The 16,279-nt window shown below is 59.8% G+C and overlaps 1 protein-coding gene across 1 annotated transcript; it reads right to left on the reverse strand.

Moving 5' to 3' along the window:
* Window positions 1-308: 308 nt before the first annotated feature.
* On the reverse strand, window positions 309-14,396 carry RAB8A (RAB8A, member RAS oncogene family). The gene is made up of 7 exons (XM_008074034.2): window positions 14,311-14,396; window positions 12,605-12,665; window positions 9,043-9,120; window positions 7,660-7,749; window positions 7,258-7,323; window positions 5,820-5,870; window positions 309-1,584 (listed from the first exon to the last, which is right to left on the reverse strand). The coding sequence occupies exons 1-7, from the start codon at window positions 14,394-14,396 to the stop codon at window positions 1,492-1,494; spliced, it is 525 nt and encodes a 174-aa protein (XP_008072225.1). The 3' UTR covers window positions 309-1,491.
* Window positions 14,397-16,279: the final 1,883 nt, after the last annotated feature.

Consider the following 16,279-nt stretch of genomic DNA (forward strand, 5'->3'; position numbering starts at 1 on the left):
AGCTCAAACTGGCCACATGGAGGCTGTCAGGACCAGGGGAGGATCCCGATGCTGACAGAGGCCAGGCAGAGCACGGGGCATGCAGGTGGACTGGGAGTGGGGACACCCCTGTGCTCTCCCACAGGGAGTGTGGGCGGGCAGGGCCGTGGCTGTAGGGGTATGGATGGGAGCTCAGTCTTCTGACACTGGCTGCCACCTTGCTGAGGGAACCCACAGCCTTGACTCCAATCTCGCCCAGGCCCTGAGACCCACCCATCACACCATCCACATCTGTGTGGCCAACAGGGGAAACGTGGCCGTGAACACCCTTAGACTTTGAAGTGAGCTTTAATTTGTTTTCCTCAAGTGCATTCACTGATGTAAACAGAGCATGTTAGAGGTTCTGGGGGAGCAGACTGTTGCTGGTATGTCGGTTTAATTAAAAAAATAAGAGACTGACAGTGGCTGAAGAAAAAAAAGAAGAAGAAAAAGAAAAGTCTCCCTGCTGACACCCTCCGGCCTGGTGGCCCGGTCCCCATCGCAGTCTCTACGGGACAGAGACCTGTTGAAGCAAATCCAGCTGAAAGTCACCCGGACAGCCGTGCGGTGGGTCCACGGCCGTGGAACGCCTCGTGTCCGGCCAGGGGAGCGGCACCTGATCCCGACCGGCCAGGTCTGCCATGGGAATGAAAGGTGCCTCGTGGCACGACAGACCTGGAGAAGTAAACATGGCAGCTGGAGAGGGCCTCTGACCTGGAAGAGGGGAGGGCACAGCGAGGTGCCATTCTGGCGTGCGAGGAGGGTTCCCGGCACTGGAGGGCTGCAGGGGTGAGGCTGCGTGTCTGGGGCCGCTGGGCACACAGCGACCCTGGGTGCCGACAGGACTGCCCGGGGCCTGGCCTTGAACGGGCTGCGCCAGCTCTCTCTCAGGCTTCACGCCGGACTTCCTCCACACAGGCTCCCCTTTGGCTTCACAGGCAAAGAGGACAAGGGTTTTTGTCACCTGTCCAAATGGGAGAGAAAGTGGCAGCAGGCCCCGGGATGGCTGGGCGGTGCCGCTGGGCCCGGCACCAGTGGCCCTGCTCGGGGTGGGGCCTGTGTCCAGCTGCCGCGGGCCTCGGGCCATGGCTTCTGCCGTAAGGGGGAGGCCTGTGCAGGCTTCTTGGTGGCTGTCATGGTGGCAAGGGTGGAGGCCCAGATGGAGGCGGATACTGGGTGCCGTCGATGGTCACGCCTCGGCCTCTCTCCCTCTCAGTACGTGGTAAGCGGGTGAGCCCGTTCAGTGGATGTTACGAGAAAAATAGCAAATTTTAACTTACTCCATCTCCAAAGTTGAGAAAGATCAGGCAGTTACTAAAATAAACGATTTTGGAATTGCATTCTGGTGGCGCGGGCCCGGCAGCCACTGCAGGAGCAGGCGCTGGAGGTGGGAGGCCCCAGCTGAGTGAGGGGCTCACTCAGGGCGGGCACAGTCAGGTCGGCCGAGCGAGGCTCAGAGTAAGGCGGCTCTCCTCACAGAAGAACACATCGGAAGAAGCTGCTCCTCTTCTGCTGGTCGGGTGTGATCTTGACTCCCTGGTTGCTCCCCTGGGGGCTGTTACCTTCCTGAAACCACAGGTTTTCTGGGGTTACCACTGGGCATCAGCACCACGTATCATAACCAGCCAATCATCTATCTCCATCTGTCACCTGCTAACCATCCAACCACTCATCCATCCATCGCCTTCTCATCACATAGCCCTGCCAACCGACCAACCAACCGCCCATCCGTCCGTCCGTCCGTCCCCTTCTAACCACCCAGCCCTCCGATCAACCAAGCATCCATCCATCCGGCGCCCTCTGACCATCCGGCCCTTCCGACCAACCAGCCACCCATCCATCCATCCATCGCCTTCTGACCATCCGGCCCTTCCGATCAACCAAGCATCCATCCATCCAGCGCCTTCTGACCATTCAGCCCTTCCAACCACCCATCCACCTCTCCAGCGCCTTCTGACCATCCGGCCCTTCCGACCAACCAGCCACCCATCCATCCATCCAGCACCTTCTGACCATCCAGCCCTTCCAACCACCCATCTACCTCTCCATCGCCTTCTGACCATCCGGCCCTTCCGACCAACCAGCCACCCAACCATCCATCCAGCGCCTTCTGACCATCCGGCCCTTCCAATCAACCAAGCATCCATCCATCCAGCGCCCTCTAAACATTCAGCCCTTCCAACCACCCATCCACCTCTCCAGCGCCTTCTGACCATCCGGCCCTTCCGACCAACCAGCCACCCAACCATCCATCCAGCGCCTTCTGACCATCTGGCCCTTCCGATCAACCAAGCATCCATCCATCCAGTGCCTTCTGACCACCCAGCCCTTCCAACCACCCATCCACCTCTCCAGCGCCTTCTGACCATCCGGCCCTTCTGACCAACCAGCCACCCATCCATCCATCCAGCACCTTCTGACCATCCAGCCCTTCCAACCACCCATCTACCTCTCCATCGCCTTCTGACCATCCGGCCCTTCCGACCAACCAGCCACCCATCCATCCATCCAGCGCCTTCTAACCACCCAGCCCTTCCAATCAACCAAGCATCCATCCATCCGGCGCCTTCTGACCATCCGGCCCTTCCGACCAACCAGCCACCCATTCATCCATCCAGCACCTTCTGACCATCCAGCCCTTCCAACCACCCATCCACCTCTCCATCGCCTTCTGACCATCCGGCCTTTCCGACCAACCAGCCACCCATCCATCCATCCAGCGCCTTCTGACCATCGGGCCCTTCCAATCAACCAAGCATCCATCCATCCAGCACCCTCTAAACATTCAGCCCTTCCAACCACCCATCCACCTCTCCATCGCCTTCTGACCATCCGGCCCTTCCGATCAACCAAGCATCCATCCATCCAGCGCCCTCTAAACATTCAGCCCTTCCAACCACCCATCCACCTCTCCAGCGCCTTCTGACCATCCGGCCCTTCCGACCAACCAGCCACCCATTCATCCATCCAGCACCTTCTGACCATTCAGCCCTTCCAACCACCCATCCACCTCTCCAGCGCCTTCTGACCATCCGGCCCTTCCGACCAACCAGCCACCCACCCATCCATCCATCGCCTTCTGACCATCCGGCCCTTCCGATCAACCAAGCATCCATCCATCCAGCGCCCTCTAAACATTCAGTCCTTCCAACCACCCATCCACCTCTCCAGCGCCTTCTGACCATCCGGCCCTTCCGACCAACCAGCCACCCATCCATCCATCCAGCACCTTCTGACCATCCAGCCCTTCTAACCACCCATCCACCTCTCCATCGCCTTCTGACCATCTGGCCCTTCCGACCAACCAGCCACCCATCCATCCATCCAGCGCCTTCTGACCACCCAGCCCTTCCAATCAACCAAGCATCCATCCATCCGGCGCCTTCTGACCATCCGGCCCTTCCGACCAACCAAGCATCCATCCATCCAGCGCCTTCTGACCACCCAGCCCTTCCAATCAACCAAGCATCCATCCATCCAGCGCCTTCTGACCACCCAGCCCTTCCAATCAACCAAGCATCCATCCATCCGGCGCCTTCTGACCATCTGGCCCTTCCGACCACCCACCCACCCCTTGCCTTCCATTCAAAATCAACCGACCATTCATCCCCTTGCAACCAACCGTCCGCTCGCTACTGTCCATCCGACTGTCCTTTCTATTCATCCAGCCTTCCAAGCCACCACCCGTTTGTCCCCTTTCAACCATCCATTCTCCTCCACCCATCCCTAAATCTCCTTCCAACCGCCCATCTGTCCGTCCATCCCCTGCCAACCACCCATCCCCCCGAATGTCCCTTCAATTTGTCCTTCAGAAGCAGACGCACTTCCACCGCCCTCTCAACCCTGTCTCTTCAATCGTTGATTCACCCGCCGTCACCATTCCCACTCACTCCCCACCGTCTTCCCAACCATCTCTGACCCCGCCTCACTCTGTTTTCCACACTTCGTTCTGTCCATCGACCCACCCCTCCCTTTCATCTTTCCAGCCATCTACCCATCTGTGCTGAGTATGTTTCACTGAGGCAGAAGAAAGACTGTCCCGATACAGGAGGCCTGAGTTCAAGGTCACTGCCATTTACAGCCACTTGCTCTTGGTGTTTCTGTGCCACAGCTCTGCCTCCCCATTCCGCCCCCTCTAATATGTACTGCCAGGGACATAACTAAGCTCAAACTTTGTAAACTCATTCCCTACTGAACACCCATCGGTGCGCCCAGTTTTAGTGAAGAACGTCCCCAGCCTGTGATTTGGCCTGCTGAACCCAGGAACTCCAATCCTGTCTTCTCCCACCTTACCCTCTTTGAAACCCTTCCCACCACCCTGCTCCCCCAACTTTTCTTTAATGAGCTTTCTCATCTCTCAGGTAAGCCTGGAATGATTCAACTGCAGTTACTGCAGGCCTGCAACGTGCCAGGTGCATTTCTGGGCACTGGCCATGCAGTGGCCGAGGACACAGGCCCCGCTGTGGGTACTCACCCCGCATGGGAGACAGGCAACCGCCCCATTTCCCACAGCAGTCAGTGAGGAGGGCAAGGAATGATGGATGGACAGTCTGGGTGTACCATCAGCAGAGCGTGGCCTCCAGAGATGGCCACGCCCTAAGTCCTGGGACCTGTGGGCACGTTGCCTGACATGGAGAAGGGACTCTGCTGACGTGGGGGAGGTGGGTGGGCAGCCGGGGTTATCCAGGTGAGCCCAAGCCAGCCCGTCCTCAGTCCTTGAGAATGGAGCAACCATCCCAGCTGCGATGCGTCAGGGATGGAGCAAGGGAAGGGAAGGGGTCTAATGTGCCTGCTGACATCTGTGATTCAGTTCAGAAACAGAAGCTGCCAGGACCAGAGCTGCCCGCCAGCACTTCATCACCTACAGCCTGAAAGAACCCGGCACGGTCTCCAGGCACGCAGCAGGCTGGCACTGAAAGCAGGGGCCGAGGAAGGCAGGTGTCGCGGAAAGGCTTGGGGGCCAACATGCCGCGTTGCTGGTAGTCACGGCACGAGTCCCATGGGCTGCTGCCCAGTTCGACTTCATGGTCAAGAGTGGCTATTGAATTAATCATGGGCTTTCCTCTCAATGCACAGCAGCTCAGAATGTCGAGGATACATTGGCTTCAAGCCAGATGGAAATGACCTGAGTGGCCTTCTGGATCGCAAGGAAGGGCCAGATGGCATGCAGGTGCCAAATGCCCCAAAGGACAGGGAAGTGCTCCGACTCAGGCAGGAAGGCACCACGGACAGTGGGCGCCTGGGACCACAGACAAGGAAGCAGGAGAGGACTGAGAGGCTGGCTGGGGAGGGCTTTGCGTGGACCTCCCCGGAGACCCAGACAACCCCGGGACCCAGTGGAGGTCAAGGGCTGCCGCAACCTGCAAAACCTGGGGCTGGGCTGGACGGGGGCCTGTCGATCTGCCTTGCCTGTCAAGATAGGGTGCAGCGGCTGTCAGACACGACGCATGGGCCCCACCACAATGTGGACACTGCCTGGCGGAGCGGTTGCAGAGCGCTTTGGAGGAACTCTCTCTGCGAGCACCACGTGAGCCGTGTGCCTTCTCACAAGCACACGGAAAGGGCCGTGTGCACCTGTTGCCCAGGGACTGGTGGCCAGCGCTTGTCCGCGGGGCAGCATGCCTGGCCGGCAGAGCTGGTGCAGTGCCCTAACCACACCTGCCGGCTCTTGCCCTTCTCCTGGCAATGCCCCTGGGTCTGGTTGGGACCTCCACAGGCAGCCTGACGTGGTCATGCCACTGTGGCGACGATGGCCAGATGCATCAGATGAACACGGGGACCTGGGAGGAACGCACACTCACCAACTTTTTGTCCATTTTTGCTTTGATGTCTCTGGCGAGAGTGAAAAACGCCTGTGGAACAAGCATCCCATCAGGGGCCTGGAGGGCAGGACCCAGAGTCCTTGGCTGCTGCGCGGAGGGCCAGACAGGAAACAAGGCGGCTTCCTGGGCGTGGTCTGTTTGGCTCTTGATGCTCACCATGCAGTGGGCTCTGCTGGCCTGTCCAGCCCTCCTGTTCTTCCCCGGCCCCCTGCCCACCTGGACGGGCCCCCGGGCTAATTCTCACTTGCGCAGAGCACCGAGTCAGCAGAGCATTTCCACACGGGCCACCGCCCCTCAGGCAGCACCCCTGCGAGGGAGGGCTACACTCAGCTGGCCAGAGAGGAAACTGAGCTCAGAGAGACCAGGTGACTTATCTGAAGGTGCTCAGTGGTTAACTGGCCGATGCAGAAAGATCGGAAGGGCATTCAGCTCTCTGTCCCTGACTTCTGGGTTCTGCCTGTCCACTGTGACCCCTTTCTGACTGTCAGGGAGAAACACAAGCAGCTCTTTGGCCAAACCAGCTTCACTTTGAGCCACTGCACGGCAGGGAGGTGTGGAGGCCAGGAGGGCGAAAGGCTGGGGCCGCTGATATGGCCTCCTGAGTGTCCCCGTCACCATAAGCTCTCTCCACAAATGCCTGCGCTCCCTCTCTGTGTGCTCGCCCGGCTTCGGGAGAGGCCCAGTCTCAACTTCCCCTGTGAGTGGGAAGTTCTCTTGAGGAGGGTGGGTCGTACCCCTTTTCCCCTTAACTCACCAGGCTGGACACTGACAGGTAAATAGAAATCTGACGGGTGGAAACGGGAGTACTAGGGGAGGGGCAGGTGCAGCAAAGGTTGGAGGGAGAGCACCCAGGTGGCCTAAGGGGGCATGGCCTGAGCCCTGGGCACAAACGCCAGCAGGTGCCAACAGGAGGGCGTTCTAGGCTAGCCAGGAGCCTGGCCTTCATGGGCAGAGGGGTTTAGGTCGGGAGTGGTGTGGAAGACCCAGCAGAATGGGGTAGACATTGGGTCAGCCGCCAGGCTGGCATTGCCCCACGAAAGGAAGAATGGTCGGGCCCAGGTTTTGTCAGGGTGCCCTTCTCTGTCTGGGCTTCTGACCTGGGCCGACCCATGTGCAGGTGGCACAGCTGAGCGCGTAATCTGAGCTGGGCCTGGGCGCCCTACCAGCTGGGACGCCCGAGCCTCAGTTTCCTCCTCTGCAAAACCGTGCCTGCTCCCGAGGGATGCCTGAGCGCCAGCGAGCCGGGTCCGGTGTCCTGTGTGGGCCTGGGCCTGCCCTCGTGCTGCCAGGAAGTGGCTTCGGCAGACCTCCTGGGCAGCCAGGTCTGAGGCCAGAGCTTGGGTGGAACTCCCAAGCCAGCCCAGCCCCCGGGCTGTGGGCAACCGAGGGCTGTGTCTCCACAGGGCCCGGGACTCACGTTCTCCACATTGATGTTGGCCTTGGCGCTGGTCTCCATGAACTTGATCCCGTAGTCGAGGGCCAGCTGTGGGGGCAGGCACACGCACGCGCAGTCAGCAGCGCGGCACCTGACCGTGCTTCTTGAGGGGAGATGGGAGCAGCGGGCAGGGGCTGTGGCTGGGGCTTCCCAGGCCCCCTGGAGTGTGGGTGGGAGCCCGTCGTGGAGGTCGGGAGAGGCCCCGCTGGGCATCTTCGGCCTGGCCCTGCTGGGCCTCTGCCTCCCCCTCCCACCCGCAGAAGGTACAAGCCAGGGCAGCTTGTGCTCACGGAGGCCGTGGCACACGGGGGCCCAGGGTATGGCAGGGGTGGGGAGGCCTCTGAGCAGGGGCCCTGAGACCCCCGGCCTGAGTGTTGCACCCACCTTTTCTCCCCGCTCCTTGGACACTTGTCTTTTGTCGTTGACGTCACACTTGTTCCCGAGTATCATCTTTTCCACATCTGCAGAGGCGTGCTGGGGGCGGATAGACGGGGTCAGCCTGGACAGCATAGACCAGGTGCCTCGGCCGAGGTACAGCCCGTCTCCCGAGACCAGCGGGGGGCCAGGGACGGGTGGAAGCTCAGAGAGGTTGGGCAGGAGCCCTGCATCACACAGCCAGTGTAGCTAGGGCTCCAGCTGTGACTCTGGCCAAGCGCATTTTCCAAAATGCCTTCTGATTAATGAGAGCAGCTTCTCCGAGTAGTGCCCTGCAGGCCCTGGGCCTGGACTGCTGGTGAGGTCTGGTTTCCCTGGGGGTTCCGATATTCACAAGGCTCCAATATTTGCACCACCCACATCCTCTCTCTGCCCACGGCTCCTCTTCAGGAGGCCCCAGCTCCTGCCCTGGGACCTTCTGCTCCAAGCTGTCTCTTCAGGCTCCAGAACTGGCCAGAAGTAGCCCTGTGTGTCACCATCCCCAGGTTGCCTTAACCTGCCTTAACCCCTGTGGAGTGGATCTTCCTGAGACAGGACATCGGCAAGTACCTTCTCCCAGCAGCGCAGACCTGATCTTGGTGGCACCTGTAGCTCACCCCGCCTAACTTCCTGTGACCCAGAAACTCCCAGCCCACCGCCCAGAAGCAGACCAGAGTGGCAGTCTCTCCTCTCCACTGATTCAAACGTGTCCCCAGCCAGGTGAAGCCTTGCACCAGCACTCGACAACTGGACCCTCTAGGGGTCAAGGAGGTGGGCCCAGGGAAACTGCTCACACATGACAGGGTGGACTCTGCCTGGCCCAAGGAGCCACAAGTCCTGGGTGGACAGCAACATGACTTTGAGTCATGGCTTTACAGCTGGGCAGAGTTCCCTAGCTGTGACTCAGGCCTGAACCCCACCTGGTTAGTTATCAAAAACCTCGGGCGCCGCTGGCCAGGAAGGCCTGAAGGGGAGGTCATGTCTTTGGTGGCGGGGGGCAGGGGATGAAGACGTGGGTTCCAGGAAGGGGTGAGACTGGCCTCCTCCTTGGCCCTCCCTGGGTCAAGGTCTGAGACAGGTGGCTTGTACAAGATCACACCCTGATCTGATGCAGCTCAAAGTACAACCTGACCCGCCTGCTCACCACACCCTCCACATATGCTAGTGTGAGAACCTTCCCTCCCCAGAAGGCACCTGATGGGTGGCTCTGGTGGCCACAAGCTGCAACACCCCTGCTCCCACGGCTGAGTGGTCCCCGCTCCTGCTATGCCCCCAGCCAGGAGGCTTTTGGCAAGCTACCTCCAGGTGTCTGTGTGAGGACCAAGGGGGTGTGGAAGGAGCCGATAACCTCACCTCCTCAATGTTCCGGATCCAGTTGCGGATGTTATCGAAGGACTTCTCGTTGGTGATGTCGTAGACCAGCATGATGCCCTGCAAGGGGACAGAGGTGTGGGCTCTGGGCAGGGACGGCCACTGGGACGGTGGACGCCAGGGCCCCGAGCACAGGAGAACAGTGGCGCGGGGCCGTTGCCTGCCCTTCCCAACCCTGTGGCTTCCCGTGCCAGCACACTATGGTCTCACAGGCCAGACCCCACCACGACCTCGCTGATAGGCCAAGCCCAGCCCACAGTCCCAGCAGCCCACAAGGTCCTGTGGCTGTGAGCTGACCCGCCGGTTGTCGCACTCCCCTCACGCAGACCCTCCCCTGAAGTCGGCCTCTTCCTTCCTCTCCCCGCCAGGTCAGGGCCACATTCTCTGGGCACCCAGCACGCCCTCTGTGGTGGCTTCTGCATGAAGAGCACGGCAGCAGGGTTTGCTGGCGTCTCCCAGCCCTGGCTGGCGGATCATACTGTCCCGACTCTGTGGGTGGGGAGCATGACGGCGCTGGGTGGCCAGGCCCCCGTCTATGGTCACCAAGAGAGTAAACACTACAGTCAAACCCATAGCAGCCTGACACTGATCCCACCAGAGTGGGGGCTGGGCAGTGTGAAGAGCCTCCCAGTTACCTGACCAGGCAGGAACGAGGGGACAGCCTGTAGGTCCTGAGAGCAGCAGCGCAGCCCTGCCTCAGCCTGACCCTGATCTCATCACCCTTCTCTGTGGCGAAAGGCAAACATTCCCATGTGATACGGGGAAACTGCGGCACAGGATGGCATTGCAGACCCAGGCCACGTGGGGTGAGCCCTGGAGGAGCTAACCCTGCTGCTCCCAGGAGTCCCAGGTCCCATCCGCGCTGCCCTTTGCCAACCGGGTGCTGCTCTGCAGGCCCTCGGGGTGCCCACAGTGGCTAGGCTGCCGTGCCATCGCAGGGCTCCTGATCCCTGAGGCCTCAGGCTCACACCCAGGCCCAGGTAACTCCACTCTCCACGCACCTGCCCCAGGACACAGCCCTTCAGCTGTCTCAGGGGTGTCATAGACCGAAAACCTGGGGCCGCCCGAGTCTGTGCTGGGTGATGCTGGCTGCGGGGGGCACGAGGGTGTGGGAGAAAGCCGCATGGTGGGGGTGGGGCAGGGAAGCTGCTGCGGCCCCAAGTGTCCCGTGAACTGCGGGACATGACGAATGGCCTCACGGGCTGCCACGGCCATGGCCAGGACAAGACCCCCGATGCTGGCAGGGAGCCCGTCGGGAGTCTCTGGGGATCCCGCCAGCAGGAGTAGGCAGAGGCTTCAGCACCTGTGATACCGCCACCCAGCCAGGGCAGGCAGACCCCATGAGCTGAGCATGGTCAGAGCCAGAGGGGTGTGAGACCCTTGTCACCCTGCACACAGAATGGGCCCCTGACGGCTCTGGAGCCCTGCCACCACCAGCAAATTGGCGAATTGTGTCCAAGAAGCCAAACCCCTGGGTTTCTCCCTGCTGATGGGGAGGGGGCGGCCTGAGGGGCAGGGGGTGGAGCTCTCTGTTGGGGTAGGCAGGTCCTGGAAAACACAGGCCACCGACTCCAGGTCCTCCTTGAAACTCCCCTCAGGGCTCCCTGTGACCACCGTCAGCCCCCTGGGCACATCCCCGCCTGTGTCTGCTGCCACACATCGGTCTGCTCAAATCTGGGACATCTCTCTGATGGAGATGGCAATACCCCTGCAATGGTGGCCACACTGTCTGGGCTGTCCCATCCAGCCATTGCCGGCCAGAGACGCAGCTCTGGGGCACCAGAAACACAGCTACTTTGATGGAGGGGTGAATGTTTCCATTTTAATTGGTCTAAATTTCTTTCATTTTATTTCTGAGTCAGAGTTTCACTCTGTCACCCAGGCTGGGGTGCAGTGGCACACTCACAGTCACTGCAGCCTCAACCTGCTGGGCTCAGGTGATCCTTCCACCTCAGCCTCCTCAAGAAGCTGGAACCACAGGCATGTGCCACCACACCCAGCTAATTTTTTTATTTATTGTAGAGACGAGGTCTGGCCAAGTTGTCCAGGCTAGTCTCGAACCCCTGGACTCGGGCAATGCTCTCCCCTCCACCTCCCAAAGTGCTAGGATTATAGGCATAAGCCACTGTGCCAGGCCTAACTGGTCTAAATGTAAACGGCCCCATGGGGCCTGTGGCTTGGTTGGCCTGAGCCTAGGCGGATGGCCAGCCCGTCACTCTGATGCTGGGAAGATGTGGGCACTGCGACAGATAGCCCACCCAGGCTGGCCGGTTACCCTCTGCGTGGATCTGAGCAGGGCAGGCGCCAAGCCAACCCTAAGCTTCCTGATCATAAACAGAGATAGCTATGGTTCATGGCCAGGATGCAATGACATAACCTGGGCTAACATCCGGCCCAGTGCCTGGCGCAGGGGATGGCTTGGTGATTGGGGCTCTTTCAGCCCAGAGAGGGTTGGGACCTGCTTGAGGTCACACAGCGCTCCAGTGGCATAAGTTCCCAGGGATCGCAGAGCCCCAAGGCCCTGCCCCACCCACCACCAGAGCACAGAGGTGTGAGGGCAGAAGTTCACCCATTCAACGAGGAGAACTAGGGTTGCGCCCTGGTCGGACTTCTGTTGTGCTCAGAGCTGCATGGGATGCTACACACTCGATGCCTTCATTCACCTCCGCTGTCCCCGGGCTTTCCTGAGCACCTACTGTATACTGGCAGGTTCCCAGCACTGGGCATGTGGCAGCAACTGAGATGTGGCGCTGCCCGCATGGAGCTTAGGGTCTAGCCGAAGGAAAGACAGGTGCCCTGCAGCTGAACAAGGGGTGCGATGGAAGATGGGGTGACAGAGGCTGGAGTGGGGACCTGGGCCCTCGCCCTCACCGCAGCCCGGGACGGTGGCGTTCTCTGATCCACCTCCCAAGGACGTTGGAGCTCAGAGGGCGAGAGGGGTCTGGGGCCAGGTCCAGGGGTCCACCTTCCACTTCTGCCTACGGGGCCAGTCTTGGACAGGAGGACCCCGAGGGCATGTGCCCTACCTTCCCCTCGGCGACTTCTACATGCAGCTCAGGCCTGGCCCAGAGAAAGTGCTAGTAAGTATCTGCGTGACGGCAGATGAGTCTTCCTGCCACGTCACCTGTTTCAGGCCCGGGCGACAGATCTAGCAGCCAGCAGCCTGGGGCACATCAGCGCTTGGAAGGCCTTCCTGTTTTGGTAGAAATTCCACAGAGGCTGACGTGGGTCACGTGACCACCCCAAAATGCTGGGGCTTGCTGGCTCTGATTTCACTGACCTCACCTGGAAGAACCGGCTTCCTGTGTCTTCCTTCACTCCCAAAGAATTCTCAATTCAACTCTGCATTGTCTCGGAAGCCAGAGGGAGGTATACACACAGGACGGGGCAGGGCGCAGCCTCCTCCTGAAACTAGCTGGAGACCAAGGAGCCCAGGGAGCCGGGGCTTGGGCGCCACAGAAACATGCAGGCTTTGTGCCCTGGTGCATGGTGACAGTGGTGCTGACTTAAAAAAAGACAGAAATGAGACACACAGAATCCATACCATCGCGCCCCGGTAGTAGGCTGTCGTGATGGTCCGGAACCGCTCCTGACCGGCCGTGTCCCTGAACATGAAAAGGAAGATCAGCACCATTAAAGGCAAATCGTTGTCTCTCGGGAGAATAGGGAATGTCTGCCCATGTGTCTGCCGAGGCAGTACCTTCCAATCTCCCCGCCACCGCAGAGAGGGACTCCGTGGCTTGGGGGTCTAGCCAGGCAGTGGCAGGGCCTCGGGGACCTTGGCTGACATGCCCTCTCCTCTTCTGGCCTCCGCTTCTGGGGGATTCTCCCCAGTTTCTGGTCACAGAGGGGCCGAGATGTGGCCCACGACACAGTCCTGCTGCTGGGGGCTCAGGGAGCACTTTCCCAGCTCATCTTGGGTGATGACAAGTCCTTTATCATCTGCACACTAGGAGAGCAGTGCCACTACCCAGGAGGCAGCACCAGGAAACACCACCACGCCCAGTCAGCTCCTGGGGACACTTGGCGTATGACTTAAGAGTGACCCTACAAAGCAGGGTGGAGCTTGAGGCAGGCTGGTGCCTCAAGTCCAGAGCCCCTCCCGTGGCCCTACAGGACTGTACAAAAACGCTGCAGCATATGGCCCTGACTTTGTGGCGATAGAGGACGTGATGTCTGTGGTTATGAACAGTCATTTAATTCCCAACCACGGGCCTTCTTAGAAGAGTTCTGAGTCATGGCCCCACCAAGACTTCTAAGCGTAGAAGCAGGAAGGGGGAAAGAAACTTCTGCCGTGGGGACAGTATCACTTTGGACCTGAGAGCCAAAGTTAGGTAGTGCCAATGTATTGGAAGTGGAGAAACTTCCATGGCCCAGATCCAACAAGGTGGTGAGAGACAGACTTACTCTCAATGTCTACAGGACTAAAAGGGTTAAGCCCCACCCAGTTTTGGGTCTGAAGTTGAACGAAGAGGTGAACCTCATCTGGAGTCACCTGGAGTCGGGAGCTCCCACAAGGCTCCCCCAGAGTGCTATGAGCCAGGGCGAGGGGATGGCAGATGCTGAGATGCCTGAGGGGGAGGGAGCCATGTGGCAGGAGGGTGGCCTCAGGGCCCACCAGGCTCCCCACTCCCACCCGAAGGCACTGGCCACACTCTTAGCTGGGACTTCTCCATGTCTGCTCCGGGATCTCACCATGCCTGGCCCCGGGAGACTCCGGTTTATGGCCCAGCAAGGGGACTCAGAGTCTCTGCGTGTCCCTAGCTTCAGGCGGCAGACGGGTCACCCCCAGGGTTGAGGATGGGACACAGGTCTCAGGATGGGGCCAGCCTCGGCTACAGTCTGGTTTGGGGGTTTCAGGCTTGAACAGCAGGAAGTGGGCCTGGCTGCCCAGGAGAGGAAAGGGGAAGCGAGAGCAGGCCTGCACACCGCAGGGTGGGCTGCGGCCCATGCGGAAACACCCGCCAGGCAGCTCACTACCTGGCACAGAGGGCTCTCTCTGAAGCCCAGACCCAGGTTCTGCCCAAGGAGACACCGAGCTAATGGAGACCGGGCAGCTCTGTCCCCAGCAGGTGCCAACGCAGACCCCAGGCTCCACGGCCAGCAGAGTACACAGCTCCTAGGCTGGGCATGATCCTCGAGCATGCTGCTGGGGCCAGGAGACGGGGGCCACGCTCCCGGGGCGGGGTCCAGGGGCTTCTGACTCAGGGCACTTGCCAGCCTGAGCCCACCAAGGGCAACAACTCTTACCATATCTGCAGTTTAATTCTCTTGCCATCGAGCTCTATGGTCCTGATTTTAAAGTCAATTCCTGAAAGAAAAGAGAAAAGGCACATCACGGCCAGCCACTTCCCCAGCTGTGTCGGAGGTGGGTGCTGTCACCAGTGGGTACTGGCACCGCAGCCTACAGAGACCCACCTGGCCTGGTCATGGGCCACACCACGTCTGGAAGCCTCTGGTGTCACTTGCCCTGCAGAAGGGGTGGTACCAAGGAGCGCTGGGGGATGTGAGTGACGCTGTCCGGAGGTGGGCCAGAGTGGCCCAGGGCATGTGGGTGGCAAAGGCTGGTCTTGTCTCTGGTCAGCTGAGCTCACCTCTGGGAAGCCCTCTGCAGGTCCCTTCCCCGAGTCTCCTGCGTCTCCTCCTCGTGTGGCTTGGGCCCCATTGACTCCCCGTGTGCACCCTCTGGCGCCCAGTCCCTCAGTTGGGCAGACTTCTCCTTCAAGGCCCGCCTGAAAGTGGTCTCCCGAGAAGCCTTCTCGAGCCCAGCTTCCTTCTCTCCCACCTCCTGGCCTCATCCCTTCTCCCGAGGGTGACCTCACAGGACTGTGTGACGCCCACAAGCCACCTCCCAGCCTCAAAACATACAGCCCTATGTTGCAGCCTCCACCCTAAACCTTCTGCTGTGTCCGCCAAGGACGAGCAGACAATCGAAATGTGCTATTTCCACACATAAATCTGCACACAAGTGTCCAAAGCAGCTTTAGTAGTAACAGCCAAACCACAGAAACACCCAGATGGCCGCCAACAAAGACACACACAGTGTGGCTCCTCTACACACGGAGGTCAACTTGGCCATAAAAAGGAGGGAGGCGCTGACACAGGCCACGGTGTGGACGGCCTTGAACACACGACACTGAATGAGAGACGCCAGGCATGGAGGGCCACACAGGGTGGGACTCCATTGATAGAAACATCTGGAACAGGCAAATCCACAGAGACAGGCAGCAGATTCCTGGCTGTCAGGGGCCGGGGGTAGAGACGGGCAGACCGGGGGGTTGGTTTCTTTCTGGCACAATGAAAATGTCCTAAAATTGGAGGTGGTGATGGACAGACAACTCTAAAGTCGCCAAGAGCCACCGAACTGCGCACTTGAAATGGAGGAGTCCAGCCGGGCTCAGTGGCTCAGCCTGTCGTCCCACGCCTTGGGAGGCTGAAGTGAGTGAACTGCCTGAGCCTGCGGGTTTGAGACCTGCCTGGGCAGCGAGACCTCACCTCTACAATAAATCAAAAAAGTAGCCGGGCATGGGAGCGCGCGCCTGTAGTTCCAGCTACTCGGAAGGCTGAGGCGGAAGGATCGCCGGGGCCCAGCAGGTCGAGGCTGCGGTGGCCGGGAGCGGCCCCTGCCCTCCGGTCTGGGCGACAGAGTGAGACTCCGACTCAAATAAATAAATAAATAAAAAATAAATGAGTGGATCTCATGGTACATTAATTATATCTCAACCAAGCTGTTAAGAAAAAAGCTCCTGGGGCTGGGCATGGTGGCTCATGTCTGCAATCCCAGCACTTTGGGAGGCCAAGGTGGGAGGACTGCGTGAGCCCAGGAATTCAAGACCAGGCTGGGCAACAGAGTGAGACCTCATCTCTTAAAAAAAAAAAAAAGAAAGAAAAGAAAAGAAAAAGGAAGAAAGCTCCTTCCAATGGCTTCCCCGGTCTCTTCCTCCAGAAAAAAGTCCAAAACAAGCTGCTCACCTCTCAGCACCTAGGGCGTGACTTGCTCTCTCTGGCCACACTGCCCACATACCCTGGCCATGCCACCAGTGCAGCCCTGCCACACTGTCCACGCCTTGACTGCTGCCTAAACACCCTGCAGGCGGTTCAGCACTGGGACCTGCAGAGGGCTCCCCAGAGGTGGGCTCAGCCGGCCACAGCAAGACAGACTTTGCGGCCCGCACACTTGGCCAGCCTGGCCTGCCTCTCCCCCCACCCCACCCCAGCA

The sequence above is a fragment of the Carlito syrichta genome, unplaced genomic scaffold, assembly GCF_000164805.1.
Source record: "Carlito syrichta isolate Samal-C Ts95f unplaced genomic scaffold, Tarsius_syrichta-2.0.1 Scaffold115766, whole genome shotgun sequence".
NCBI classification, from domain to species: domain Eukaryota; kingdom Metazoa; phylum Chordata; class Mammalia; order Primates; family Tarsiidae; genus Carlito; species Carlito syrichta.

What these genes read in the sequence shown, in the direction of transcription:
- RAB8A (XM_008074034.2), bottom strand. Translation starts at nt 14,396, where the DNA reads ATGTGCCTTTTCTCTTTTCTTTCAGGAATTGACTTTAAAATCAGGACC. An exon ending in CCTACTACCGGGGCGCGATG is followed by an intron (nt 9,121 to 12,604) that starts GTATGGATTCTG and finishes GTCCCCTTGCAG; the next exon opens with GGCATCATGCTGGTCTACGA. An exon ending in GGATCCGGAACATTGAGGAG is followed by an intron (nt 7,750 to 9,042) that starts GTGAGGTTATCG and finishes ATCCGCCCCCAG; the next exon opens with CACGCCTCTGCAGATGTGGA.